This window comes from Colletotrichum higginsianum, chromosome 4, assembly GCF_001672515.1.
Source record: "Colletotrichum higginsianum IMI 349063 chromosome 4, whole genome shotgun sequence".
Taxonomy (NCBI): Eukaryota; Fungi; Ascomycota; class Sordariomycetes; order Glomerellales; family Glomerellaceae; genus Colletotrichum; species Colletotrichum higginsianum.
This window is the reverse complement of record NC_030957.1, coordinates 1,329,908-1,344,339: the sequence shown is the minus strand read 5'-3', so window position 1 is coordinate 1,344,339 and position 14,432 is coordinate 1,329,908. Positions and strand designations below refer to the sequence as shown.

The following is a 14,432-nucleotide window of genomic DNA, read 5'->3' as shown; positions in this document are numbered from 1 at the left end:
GTACAATGTCCAAGCCAATTGCCCCAAGTTGCCACAGCTTCTACGATGACCAACCCAAACCAAGGCTGGGCGGGCGCCCCCATGTCCCTGAGCAGTAAAGTGTCAAGTGCCTCGCGTGCGACGGTGAATCATCCGGAGCGGGAGCGAACGCTGGGAAAGGGAACAGGGTGCGCACGGCAAGCGTTAGGCTCGTTTTAGTTGTAACTGCTAGCAAGGGTATCGTAACGAGCAAGGCAGACCTGGCATCCCGGCGGTGGGCTTGGCTGCGTTTTTGGGGGTGCCTTTGTCGAAACTGCCATTCGTCAGGCTCAAAGTGGATCGGCGTCGGTGGTCGAAGTGGTTGCTTCTGTTCGCTTCTGCAGGTATTCGCTGCACCGTCTTCCCAGCGTTCCGTTGCCTCCACCTTGAGGTCAGGTCGAGGGCAAGACAAGGCAAAAGCCAGTCCAGAACCCGGAGACCACACACACACCAGGATTAGACCGCCTGCCTTCCTGCAGGCACAGAGGCTGCAGAGACCGTGTTTCTGCCACATCCTTCTCCGATGTTCCCACAAAACTCATGGGGGAATACTGCTGACATGTCCAACCCATCCCTCCTCAACCCTCATCATCTGCGCGTAAGGAGCCGGTCTGGCTCGGAGCGTTTCTTCCATGGGCGAGGTGCACCGAGGCAGTCAGTGGTGGTTGAGTGCGGGTGCCACTTAGGATCTAAAAGGCTTTGTGCGAATACTGCCTCGGGACTTATCGTGGCATTGGGGCCACGGGGTACCTTGGCTCTCTGCGTAGTTTTGTACCTCTTTGTCGCATTAGGAAGCCTCTCCAGTGTACCGTATTCTCTGCCGCATTGTCTTTGTTGTCGATGGCGGTTAATCACCGAGGACGGATGGCAGGAAACGTGTGCCAGAGGCTTTGGCATGGAGCATGGGGTGGTCAAACAGGCCTGCTCCCGACACTAGGTGTCTAGTTATGAGTCAAGAATAGCAGGCAGGTTGCAAGCGGTTGTGCGGCAGCCTTGTCCAGTCATCTCGTGGCATGTGTATTCATCCGTCGGTACCGTAGGATCCACCGCTGCAGGAAAAAAACACTGGACTACTCTCGTAGTTCGCTAACGTTGATTTTTCTCTGCGACGTCGTTGCCAGCCGATACTTCCTAGAGTTTGGACTGAATGAAGACATGGAATGTGACATTGGCCTCTTCGCCCTTCGCCCACCAATCTGGTTTGTGGACAAGTTGAAAAGAAACCGGAGAAACGTTTTTCGACGTATCGCTGATGCTCGGGACATCGTCGATGATCGGATCATTGACCCTGGCGTTTGAGTTGCGCGTAGTGACGTCTTGTTCGGCAGGGCAAGTCGGTGATCGGCTTTAAGGCAGTTCACAAGCCGACCGTCTCACTGAGGCCAGTTCTGTGCGAACAGCGACGGGCTCGCTTTTCCGTGATTGGCAATCTGGATCGTGCCTATCCACAAATTGGCAGTCTTGGAGACGAGAGATGATGAAATGGTTCTCTGGTTCCAAGTACGTATCCGTTGCATGTAGGTGATGGATTGCGACCTGGCGTGGGTGTGGTAGGTCGACGGACTCGAACGGGCTCCATTCTTTCAGAAACCATGACCATGTCGGGGGATTCCAGGATTCCAAGGATTCCAGGTCTCCAAGAGACTGGGTCGATCACGTAACGGTTTGGATACTGCTCCGTCCCCTCTGCTCGAGACGGCCGTCTCTAACACGATATGCACGGGCAGTCGAGGCCTCTCCTTTGCGATGCCCTAGAAGGCGCTGTACTTCTCTCTCTTTCTCTCTCTCTCTCTCTCACACACACACACACATACATACACACCGTATCTCTGTCTGAAGAATCAAGCTGTATTATCAATGGTGAAGGGAACGGCAAAAACACAATGTAGACAGTAGATAAAATGGTGTTTGACCATGAGCGTGTAAGTCGTTGCGCCAAGACGGCTTGCTGTGACAGACTGTGGGCGTATTCTTAGGTAGACCCGGCGAGGGTTTGCCCGGAGAGTCGAAAGGGGGAGTTCAGGGACCTTTATTGGGGGCCGTCCGGGATGGTGCCGGTACTTGGTAGGGGTTGTCGCTGGTGGGCGTGTGGCAAGAAGCAGGTCCAGGAATGGTTGGACGAGAAGGACGGAATGAGAGTGGTGCTTCCAATTGCGCTCGTGGAGAAGCGTCAAGGGCTCGAGGCACGGCGAAGGGCCACCGCTATGGTAAGAAGGGGATGGAGACAGACAGAGACAGTGCCATAGAGAAAGAGAGAAAGGGAGAGAGGGGAGGGCGAATGAGAGCAGTTAAGGGGGCCAAAAAGGCATAGGAGGCATGATTGGAAGCTGTTGTTGCTATGGATGTACATCGAAAGAGCGGATATCCATCCGCTAATACGTACGTATCGTACCGTATCCGCCTGGGGTTGATGCAAATGCGAAGTCGATGCGTCTGCGTGCAGGCAGGTCCTCGTCTTGACTTAGCTGTTGCTTCTTTCCAGCCTTCCTGGTTTCTTTGTCTGCCCTGGCTGTCCCCCCCTCCTCCCTCCATCTTCGACTCTCCTCGTGGCCCCGAGTTTGGCGCCAGCGAGCTGACAGTCAACACACACATACGCACAAGTCCTTGCTTTTCATTCTCGTCGTTCCTTCTTTGGTGGATCGTGCCACACCCTCGCCGGAAGAGCAAGAAGAGGTAGGTAGGTAGGTACCTTTCCCCTTACCGTTGCCGTTGCCGTTGCCTTGCCTTAGGTACCTTTAGGTTCTCTTGCCATGCCATTCGTCGGCAAGGCCTTCTCCCGATGCGTACTTGCCTGCTCAGTGCTCTTCCATTTGGCACCCGGCATCGACCTGCCTTCCTTCTTCCCGCCATCGTCGCCGTCACCTCCATCGTTCGTGCGGGGCAGGAGCACTTTCCACGCTACGTACGGATGGATACCTGCTTCCAGGTTGTTCAAACGAGGGTGACAAGTACCCCATACTAGGCTCTATCGCCATCAAAGGTACCTTAGATCACATAGATACCTAGGTAGTGAACCTACGTACCTGTGCCTGCCTGGCAAGTTATCCAGGTAGGGGTAGTAGTACTGTAGTCCCCTTCCAGTCTCAATCCAACCACCAACCACATTATCCCAATCCAAAACGGCAAACAGTATACTTCTTCTCATCTGCCGACTCACTGTCAGTCTTCCAGGTTCCCGGCCCTTACCTCAACACAGGCAAGGTCAGACACCTCGGAGCGTCTTCGCCTCAGCCGTCCACCGTTTGTCGTCGAGGAGTCACACTTGCAGTCATCGGCCGTTCAGGTGTGTGTCTGTGTGGTGCCATTGCCCGTGACCGGCCCATGTGTTTTTTTTTTTCCTTTTCTCTTTCCTGCCTCGCCTTTGCCAGATGTCGAGATCAAGCCTGCTGTCCATGTACAGTTTCGATTGGAGGAGGGCAAGAGGAAGACGCGCCGCCAAAGGCTATTGGACCATTGTTGCACCAAACTCTTGCCTCGATCTGGGAATGCCAAAAGTCAAAAGGATTACAAGGTCCCCGTTCCTATAGCCTTTTTGCTGTGCATGGCTACGGCAGTCCAGCCAGAGAGATACCAGTGACCATCCCTCATCCCCCGTCGTTAGTAACATCCCCCCCCTCCCAAACATCGGCCGAGCTTTAGAACCTCGAGGGACCGTCCTCCGTGCTCTCAGCTCTGGCTCTGCCTTATCCTTCTTACGGATACCCTCCTCCCACTCCTCTCCTCCTCTGGCGGTTCCATAGACCGATCAACTGGAGCCCGCACTGGGCCGGCCAAGTACCTGGACTCTGATACCAGGACAACCCGGAATTGTCACTGAGTCGAGTCAACGCATGCACATCTTCATCCGTCATCCATACCGACCGTCTCCGACTTCTTGTTCATAACCCCTTCCCCCTCCCAGTCAAGTTTTGAACATCTGCTGCTCCTGTCCTCGCCCACTGCCAAAGAAAACCGGCCTTCACAAATCAAACATATATCACGCCGAACCTTTGTTGTCCACGACGGACCGACATCTTTTCAAGTTGCCAGACCTGCATTCACAGCCGTGCTCGAACCAGGACCGACACTAGTTTCAGAGCATCCACCACAACGACCTTGCCCAGATTATAAGACGACAGCTTGTGATCACAAGAAACAGAATCGACACCGCCCAAGCAACCATTCAACAATATATATATGCCCTTGGACCACAACTGACCAAACGGCCGCCCGTTGATGATCCAAACCACCAAGATCGCCAAGTTACTCTTCGACTGTGCCCCAGAAGAATCTTGGGCGACCCTGGACAGAGTTTCGATCGCAACATCCAGGGATAGGTAGCATCCAGCCGTCATCGCATCACCATTGCCACGTTCACTGCCGGTCGGGCTTAGGTCGGGTTCCATCCTCGATTTCCTAAAGACCGAATACATTGCGTATTCGAGCAAAGAACCCCAAGCCACTGCCGTTCGCCCCTTTGATTCGAGTCGCCTCCGGCCTTCGACACGACTCTCCAAGGCATTACCAATACCACGCGCCATCGCCGGAAACCCCATCCTCGGTCGGCCCCCAGCCCACCTTTATTCGCCTCCCTGGTTGACTACAGCTCCTGTGAACCATCCACTCAGAGCAGCCTGGCCCAAAGGTACTTACTTGGACCACCACTGTTCACTTTCAGCTTTGGCCGCCACCATCCATATAGTTCCGCAGCGAATCGTCGTTTTTGGAACTCTGCCACCATCACTTTCACCCAGCTCTTCTCTGGAGAGAGACGATATTACCATTTCAACGGCCCTCCTAGGAAAGGAGTAACCCTGGACAAGATTCCCTGGTCGGAGGGGAAAATAGAAAGAAAGGGAAAAACCACACCTCCCAAAGTGCCGGCACCACACAACAATTCCTGAACCCCTCCGCCCCCCCCCCCCTCTTTTTTTTTCTCTCTTCTTCGTCTCTCACTTGACATTTTGCGGTAACAGCATTGCTAGTCGAGACGCGGACTCGATCTCCTTTTTCGGGGCGCATCCGACAGCTGCAGCAAGTGGCCCGATTTAATAAGTACCCACAAAAAGGGTCGAGAAACGTTCTGGGTGCCACGGTCCCCTACCTAACCCAATACAACGGCTACTTCCAGCTGACATGAGGAGCGCCTTTCGCTGGTTCAACCCAACAAGTACCGAGGACCCAAGGGACCCGTCGACCCGGTCCACTGCCGCCGCCGCCGCCGCCCACAACAACGAGGACAGGCGCACGCCCAGAAGTGACTTCGCCAGCGCCGATAATATTAGTTATCGTGCGTCGGCCTCCTCCTCTTCCACCACCACCACCACCGCACCTGCGTCTTCTGCTTCTGACAACAACGCTGCCTTCGCGACTCCTTCGCCCGGCTCCTCCAATTCTGTCTCACTCACCCCCAACTCTCCCTCCCCTCAGCCCCTCACGCCCACCGATTCTTTCGACGTGCGTGATTCCCGCGCAGGCCTCTGGACCTCCAAGCCAATCACCATTGCCACACCCACCAGCACGAGAGACCCTTCATCCCCCTCCCCCTCCGTAGCCCCCGCCAAATCTAGCTTCGACAGAAATCCATTCGCCTTGCCTGACGACGTTTTCGACTTTCTTCCTCCTATTCCGACCAAGAGTATCGACATGACCACTGGCCCAGCCATGGATTCGGCCATGGGTCGGAGTCGTCAGGACTCCTTTGTCAGCGCTGGTCCTAAGCCAATTTCCATGGCCAATCCTAATCGCGATGTCAACCGTCAACGACGAGAGAGTCTGGCAGGCAGCCTAATGGGCGGCGCAAGCTGGGGAGGAATGTCATTTGGCAGCTTCATTCGCGATGAGTATGTTTCCCTGCGTCCCCGGCCTCGATCCACGGTCTCTGCACCCCGCGGTGGCGACCTGCCGCATCATGCCAAACTGACGACACTCGTCGCCCCTGTGTGCGCAAGAACTCGTCCTGACTGACTTTGTTAGCATTGCCATGGCCGGCACGTCACCTTTCGCTCACCAAGCCTCGCCGTCCTTTCATTCCGGTTCCTACTTGCCCAAGCTCGAAGCAAGCTTCATGAAGGATTTCACGTGCTGTGGCCTGAACTTGCCTAATCTCCACGATCTTCTGCAGCATTACGAAGAATCGCACACCCAGCCCAGTCCGAACACCGCGCGCAATGCGCCTTTCTCCTCTCAATTCGCCGCGATACCCACCCAGCCGTCTTCCAGAGCCAGCAGCGCAAGGCCTCAGACGCAGCAACAGAACACCACTTCCATGTCGCAGCTCGGTCAGCAGAGTCGCCCCGGCTCTAACTTGGGTGGCGGCATGGGCGGCCTTGGGATGCAGCTTGGCCAGCAGAATATGCCGGGTCAACAGCATGGACACATGTCGCATCTGGACGAGATGGATGCAGTCGGTGACATGGAAATGGACGACGCCTTGAGCACGATGGAGATGGACGACAGCCAGAGAACGATGTCTCAGACTCGACAAATGTTTGGCCAACAGCAAAGACCCCAGTTGCATGTCAACGCCTCGGGTCTCACTCAAGGTTTACGAACTTCTCAGCCACCAACGCCTGCAGCCGCAAGCTTTGGCCTGCAGCACAACCCCACGGTATCCTCTGTCAATACGCCCACGCTTACCACCCAACAATCAACGCCACAACAGCAGCGGCCGAACAACGGGTTCCTCCAAAACTCGCAGATGACGTCCATGGACGACATGGACGATGACATACCAGGTATGCCCATGGGCGGCAACATGGAACTCAACGGATCCAACTTTGGAGACGTGAGCTTTGGCAACTCCAACTCCAATTCCGAATTTTGCATCAACGATCCTGGCAAGCACCTATTTAGCCCGGGCGGCGCGCTCACCAACCAACAACGAGCGATTCAGGCACACCTCATTGGAATGGGTTTTGACCCTAGCCAACCCAACAGTGCCGCCAACAAGGCCTTGATCCAGAAATTTGGCGCAATGATGATTCCAGAGGAGCACAAGCCTTTCAAGTGCCCAGTTATCGGCTGCGAAAAGGCGTACAAGAATCAGAATGGCCTCAAGTAAGTTTCCATTGACTCGGCAAATGTGTTACGTGTTGCTAACCATGACTCAATAACAGGTACCACAAGACGCACGGCCACCAAACACAACAGCTGCACGAGAATGGCGACGGAACTTTTTCAATCGTCAACCCCGAAACCAGCACGCCGTACCCCGGTACGCTGGGCATGGAGAAGGAGAAGCCGTTCTCATGCGACGTGTGTGGCAAGCGCTACAAGAACCTTAACGGTCTCAAATACGTGAGTTTGGCCCCTGGCCTGACTTGTCGAGATGAAGAGGCTGACCCCGACGAACAGCACAAAGGACACTCCGCACCTTGCAATCCCGATTTTAAGTTCTTGGCCGCCGGGCTAAACAACCTCGCGAGTTTGCCGGGCCTTATGGAGAATTCGATGTCCAACCTTCCTGGTATTGGCGAAGACCAAATGATGTAACGAGACAATGTCTTTGCCGATTTTGGCGCACCGAGTTCATCAGCTCTTTAAGATGGCGGGCGGCCTTGGAAAAATTGCCATGGTCATTGAAACCCCTTGAGCAATCCCTCCGACCTCGGTCTCGGATCCGCGGCTACATATCTTGGTCACGACGTAGTTGACCTGCGACATACGGCGCGGCGTTTTTGCTTTCGTGGACGGCTCTCTAGTCGATTATCAGGTCGACTGAGTCTGCTCTCCTCCGTTTTTATACCCTCATAGACTTACCAGTAACCCTTTGCGACTGTCCGACCACGATACAAACTCCATTCTAGATTAATACGAGCCTCGGCGACGAAGAACGAGAATAGACGGCTACGAGGCCATGAGGAGGCCAGCTTTGTTTGGCTTCTTGCCGGTCTAGTTTTCTTTGTTGATAGTTGACGGCCTCTCGCTGAGGTATTTTTCTTACCCTTCCTGCTATTGTTGTAGCTGGTGAGGTCGATTTGCGTTGCAAGGACGTCTCCAAAACCCGAGGAAATGCAGGATGTTGCCCAGGAAAACAAAGCAAATCAAGCAAAAGACAGAAATGGGTTTTGTGAGAGATTGGACAATGAACAAAAAACCCAAAAACAGTTGAGAGTATACGGTTGTTTTCCATAGCGGTCCTCGAGTGGCCCTTTGATTTCTCTTCTTCTTCCTTTTCTTGAGACGAATATCTCTTCTCAGACGCTGGGGGGTTTGCGCGCAGGATATTCTGTTGATGAACATGCACGATCATTAGTCTGCAGGCGTAAAGTCGGACACGGGATGGGAAAAGTTACGAGTTGTTTTTCTGAGCCTCTCCAAAACCACTTGAAAATATAGATTGAACGAATGGGTTGAGCTTGAACCGTCATGTGAAGGAGAAATTACGTCCCTCTTTCTCTTTGGTTGTGTTTGTATAATATCGCAGTTCAACTCTAAGACCACAACTCCACTCCACCCCAGCAATAACAGAGTAACAAGACCAAACCTGTAACAAAACAACACCCCGAACCATGCAATAAGCTATCTCACTACCGCAGTATCCACATAAGACATGTCTTCGTCATTTGTACACCATCATAAGGTGAAAGAGTAAATAGTATCAGTGTGACTGGCAGTTCGTTCTGACTGGATGCCTTACCAACCAAGCCCTGCATGTCTAGTTCTGTTCCCTAGCAAGGTAACCAGAAAGGGGTACAGTGGTAGTTGCAAGGGACAATTGCGTCACTTGATAGTTGTCACGCGTGTTGAACACACGCTCAGCTCATCTCCATGCCATCTTCATCGTCAGCTTCGCTGTCGAGCAACTGTGTGTGGTTACTGCCAACACTCTCCTTCCGACTGACGATGGAACAGCCGTCGCCAAAACGTGAGCCTGCCAGCCCGCCGACATACTCCAGTTCGTCGCCACCAACCACGCGGCCTTCCATGTCGATTTCCTGAGATAGCTCAACTAACGCTGACCGTGGCAGTCGGAGGAAGCCCTGCGTCCGGACGATGCGGCCCCAATGCGTGAGGCAGAACTGCGCCGCGCGTTTTCGGAGCCATTCTTCGTTTGCAAGCCCAGCGCAGTGCCAAATAATACAGGCGTGATCGACATCCAGCTCCTTGGAAAGTCTGTTCACGCACAGCAACCGGAGGTGAGGAATGCCGTATATGTTGGACATGACCAGCAGCCCGGCTACGTCTGATAAGTCCGTGGTGGCCCCGCTCTCGTTGACAGATGTTCCGTGGATGCTATCTGTATACAAGTAGTACAGAAAGGCTTTGACCACTGTGTACGGTTCAGGAATGTGCATCTTCTTGGTATGAAATTCTGCCATCTGGGAATTGTAAAGTCGGGCAAAATGCGGCCAGCGTGCCTGAAGAATGAGCTTGTGTACGTGAATCGGTTGAGACGTAGGAGCATCAGGCGCTAGCCAGTTCTGCTCAGCAGAGGCATCGGCGGCTCGGCTCATCATGTCGTCGTCTTCATAATCGCCCTCAAGGGCGGTGACGACGAAATCAGTACCACTGCCACTCTCCGGGGGCTGGTCGAACAATTTGGCCAAGTCGGCCCCAAGGCCCTTGGACGGCTGGTCAATTACTCGTGTCGTTGGCCTCGACTCTATGCGTGGCTCGAAGGAGAGATTGTTCCCGAGAAAGCCATATCGACGTAAATCAATTTCCATAATGTCGCTGTAAAGATTATGGTCAGGAAGGTGCATGTACGGCGTATATCCGTTATCATTACTCACCTGAGGTATTCTTCAAAACCATTTGGCCCCAGATCCGAAGCGGCTGGATCAGTTGGGCAGCCCAGCAGCCAAGCTTTTGTGCCATCTTCATTCATTGTGCAGTAATGCCAGCGATAGCCTGGCTTGAATATCTCACGGCCTTCAGCGAGTTTCTGCCATCTGAGAGTCGCCAGGTCCAAAGCCGATAAGGAGCACTCCTTGGAAGTGATCGTCGCCGCTGGGGTGACGAAGTCAAGTAGCGTGCCGGAAGAGTACACATGAAAATGTATACCAGACCCTTGTGAAGGTATATTGGGCCCGGATACAAATTTCAAGGATGAGATGGTTCCTGGGGCCATGGGAGCAAACGTCTTGAGCTGAAATGATGGCGGGTTCACCTGCTGTGTCCGGGAGTTGGCGGCATAGCCAGACGCACCGACAGCTGGTGGCGGGTGTGCTAGGGAGTAGGGTTGCCGCGGCGAGCCAACAGCTCGGCTGGCCCCTGCTTGACGATCGTAAATCCCGACTTGGGGTGCGGATTCGAAAGCAGGACTACCTTTGAGATCAAGCCACCAAAGGTCGCCGATTTTGTCCATATCCTCGGAAAGCCCGCCAAACACCCATACTCTATCTCCTGATATGTAGGCTGAGTGATCAAACCGACCTACGAAACGCCAAGATCGTGACCAAGTGAAGGTCTTCAGATCGAGATAGCAAATGTCGTCGAGAACATAATTGTCATGGCCAGTGATCCCACCCACGATAAAAAGCTTGTCTTCGTGTAGGACTGCCGCGTGTCGCGCCCGACCTTTCGGCACTGGGCCTGTGACTTGGGGCTGTGTCCAATGTGCTGTCTTCAGGTTGAAAATGATCAAATCGGATAGGTAGGTTCGGTGCTCGTTTTCGCCACCGAAGACGAGCAGCTTATCGCCTTGGTACAGCGTAGCTGTGTGGCCTAGGCTTCGTGTTAGATCTCGAGTGACACTGCACGCCAGCCCGAGGAGAACTTACCCATCCGTACGCCGGGGATATCGCCGTAGTTATCCACTAAACTCCACTGATGGCTGACCAAGTCCAGTTTGAGGACGTGGTTGTACACTTCATCGGTGTATTGGTCGAAGCCTCCGAAAGCATATATGTGGTTGTTCCCGCAGTACGTGACTGAGGCGTTAACCAAACATGCCGGTCGCTGGCCTAGGGTCCTCGTTACTCTTGGACGGTATCCATCTAAGGTGCCTCTGTGCTTGATGGGCGAGTTCGGCATGATATATGTATTGTTGCTCGACGTGGCTGACCCCGGTGCTTGGTCTGCCGGTGATGGTGTCGGCTGAAAATGCGGTTGCGTCGCAGAGGCTTGATTCGGTGTCGTCAAGGCCTGTGAAGCAGGGCCTCCGAAAAGTGACTGAGGCAGACCCACAGGTGTTGCTGGCGAAGATTGGGGCTGGGCCATGATGGGCAGCAATGTCGGCGGTGCTAAGAAGTCATCTCAATCGCGTCGGAGGTTGCTGAACAACAGATGTCTCCGACTTGCGGGCTGCCCGAGCGCGGAGAGAATGTTAGATGAAGACGGAGGAAGTCGGGAGAAAAAGAGAGCGCGACGGTGGTAGTGTTCCACGGGACGCAGTTTCGATAGCAGAAAGCGACAACGAGACGGGTTGTCGCTGCATACGGGGATGGTGGAGGTCCTGTTGTTCCTGCATTGACAATCCGAGGCAACTTAATTAGGAAATCACGGGCCGCCTTCTGTCTCCAGGCAGTCTCAAGCTGGGTCCTGTCGTGGCAACTGCAGCGGTGTGTCCGGAAGGAGGGGCCTCTCCGTTCATTGGCTTCTTTAGTTACGGCTGAGCAGAAGACCACGTGACTGATGGTAATCGCGGCGCCTCTTTACACACCCTAGGTACCTACCAATCTAGGTACTTAGGTACCCAGCAGTGGTAGGTGGGAACATAGCTGGTCAAAGCGCCGTTGCTCGGCCGCAACGCTGGTGGGGCGCAAAGTAAATAAAAGATGTGAGAGCTCCTGTCCAGCTTCGAGCTTTCTTCCCTCCATACCCAACCTCTTCACTTGCACTCTCAATCCTCAGCTCTTCTCAGAACGCTTTCTCCTACGCCTTCGAGCTGGGAAATCCTATCAAACCAACCTATCCATAAGAACAATCAAGCCTATTGGATCTTATCGCTGTCTTCAGCCATTTGGTCGCCCTCCCTGGTCTAGAGCACTTCTTGTGACGACACTATCTCGACTATCGAGCAATACACAACGGCAACAATTCTAACACACAAACATCCAGGAACCTTTAGCTAGAGTTTCTTGGAGCTCGTTCGATTTCAGAGCTCTCAAAACCTCTATCACTTTCAACGCACCAATCCGTCGGAGATTCAGAAGTCGCTTTACCGCAATACCCGACACATAAGTTTCTCAAAATGGCCACTGCATCAGTGTCAACACCCATCAAATCCCACAAGGGTCTTTTCTCCTCCCGTACCGCTGGCGGACGGATGCCTCTGACCCCTTCCCCTCGTCAGCATTCGGCCACCTCCGTTTCAGTAAACTTGAACTCCTCCCCGTTCACCCCTGAAAAGCAGTCGAGCAACGAGGCCTACCGCGCACCTGGCAAGTCTTCTTACAGCAGCAATCTCACCGCACACCTGGCCAGATCGACCACATCCAAGTCGTCCCACCGCGACTCGCCCAAGTCCAATATTGCCAGAGGTGTCGCCACTCCCCGCAGAGCTCTCGAGCTTGGCGTCTCCGACTTTAGTCTGACTAGTGTTGGTACCTCCAAGACTCCCTCCAGCGCCAAGTCCAAGAAGAGTTCCCTCAGGCAAAAGACGGCCAAGACTACTGTCAATTATGGCGGCGACCGATTCATCCCCAACCGTAGCGCCAGCTCTGCCATCTCCAACGCCGGCAGCAGCAAGCTTGACCGTCCCGACAAGCGTTCCAAGGTTAGCTCTAGCGAAGCCTCCAACATCCTCTCGTCGGCCACTGAGGACGCTATTGCTGCCCTTGAAGGCCTGAATATCGACGATGATGAGCCCGCTGCCTACTCCCGGCCTTCTCCGAATACAGTAGCCTACCAGGACTCTCTCGCAAGCGCTTGCGGCGTCAGCCTCAACACCCGTATCCTTCAGTTCAAGCCCGCACCCCCCGAGTCTTCTAAGCCCATAGACCTTCGCCAGCAGTACAACCGTCCCTTGAAGCCTGCCAGTTCCACTTCGGCACAGTTTCGCCGACGCGTCGCTACTGCGCCTGAGCGTGTTCTCGATGCTCCTGGGCTGATTGACGACTACTACCTCAACCTGCTTGACTGGAGCTCTGGCAACCAGGTGGCAATCGGTCTGGAGCGCAACGTCTATGTCTGGTCTGCCGACGAGGGAAGCGTTAGCTGCCTCCTCGAGACCAGCCCTGACACGTACGTCAGCAGTGTCAAGTGGTCCGGTGATGGTGCTTACGTCGGTGTCGGCCTAGGCACCGGCGAGGTTCAGATCTGGGACGTCGCCGAGGCACAGAAGGTTCGCAGCATGTTTGGTCACGACACCCGCGTCGGCGTCATGGGCTGGAACAAGCACCTTCTGTCCACCGGTGCCCGTAGTGGACTTGTCTTCAACCATGACGTCCGCATTGCGGAACACAAGGTGGCAGAGCTGGTCTCGCACACCTCCGAGGTCTGTGGCCTTGAATGGCGATCCGACGGCGCCCAGCTTGCTACTGGAGGCAACGACAACCTTGTCTCCATCTGGGACGCTCGCTCCTTATCTGTTCCCAAGTTCACCAAGACCAACCACAAGGCCGCTGTCAAGGCCCTCGCCTGGTGTCCCTGGAACATGAACCTCCTGGCAACGGGTGGTGGCTCGTATGATCGTCACATCCACTTCTGGAACTCTACTTCGGGCGCTCGTGTCAACAGCATCGACACCGGCTCGCAGGTCACTAGCCTTCGCTGGAGCCCTCACTACCGCGAGATTGTCAGCTCCAGTGGCTTCCCCGACAACTCTCTGAGCATCTGGAGCTACCCTACCCTGGTCCGCAACGTGGAGATCCCTGCGCACGAGAGCAGAGTCCTGCACAGCTGCCTCAGCCCCGACGGACAGATGCTTGCCACTGCAGGTGAGTCATGAACATGCAGCTTTTTTTCTTTTCATTTTCGTTCGGTAACGACAAGTGCTAATCGTTGCCCCACAGCCGCCGATGAGAGTCTGAAGTTCTGGAAGGTCTTCGAGAAGAAGGCAGGGGCTAGCGCCGGTGTTGGCAGCAGCACTTCGTCGGTAAAGGCGGACATGGTGAAGCAGATGACGATCCGGTAAGCATTAGATCGACTAAGCCTGGCGGATGTCGGTCACAGACGTCAAAAAATGTAGGTATATCTCCTCTGGCATTCGTCGGTCATGGGTTCCTGGCGGTTGGGGTCATCTTCAGCGAGGAGTTTGGGTTTTGTTGCATCCGACTCTGCGTGGCACGAAAGGGCTTCTCCACGACGGGATTTGAAATTGCTTGGTAATGAGTAACGGCAGACAATACCAATCATTGCCGGTATAGGTTGAGTTAGCACCTTTTTTGAAGGAATATGTACCATTAGATGCGTGCTTCTGGGTTAGAAAAGGCGGCAGCAGTAGGAGTGACATGGCGCCGCCCTCACACAAATGGAAACTGCGATTTAAATAACTGGGGAGAAGCGAAGTTCAGGTGACGACGTCTCGCAGATCGAAGACGTACCAG

At 54.3% G+C, this 14,432-nt stretch overlaps 3 protein-coding genes across 3 annotated transcripts; 2 read left to right on the top strand and 1 right to left on the bottom strand.

Moving 5' to 3' along the window:
* Positions 1-5,133: 5,133 nt before the first annotated feature.
* Positions 5,134-7,491, top strand: CH63R_05714 (C2H2 transcription factor; the record flags this gene model as incomplete). Its single annotated transcript, XM_018300689.1, has 3 exons — positions 5,134-5,840; positions 5,974-7,056; positions 7,116-7,491. The coding sequence occupies 3 exons, from the start codon at positions 5,134-5,136 to the stop codon at positions 7,489-7,491; spliced, it is 2,166 nt and encodes a 721-aa protein (XP_018158539.1).
* A 1,265-nt stretch (positions 7,492-8,756) lies between these two features.
* CH63R_05713 (Kelch domain-containing protein) lies at positions 8,757-11,163 on the bottom strand (the record flags this gene model as incomplete). Its single annotated transcript, XM_018300688.1, has 3 exons — positions 8,757-9,675; positions 9,735-10,668; positions 10,725-11,163. The coding sequence occupies 3 exons, from the start codon at positions 11,161-11,163 to the stop codon at positions 8,757-8,759; spliced, it is 2,292 nt and encodes a 763-aa protein (XP_018158538.1).
* Positions 11,164-12,136: 973 nt separating this feature from the next.
* Positions 12,137-14,020, top strand: CH63R_05712 (WD repeat domain-containing protein; the record flags this gene model as incomplete). The annotated part of the gene is made up of 2 exons (XM_018300687.1): positions 12,137-13,823; positions 13,899-14,020. The coding sequence occupies 2 exons, from the start codon at positions 12,137-12,139 to the stop codon at positions 14,018-14,020; spliced, it is 1,809 nt and encodes a 602-aa protein (XP_018158537.1).
* Between the last annotated feature and the right edge of the window lie 412 nt (positions 14,021-14,432).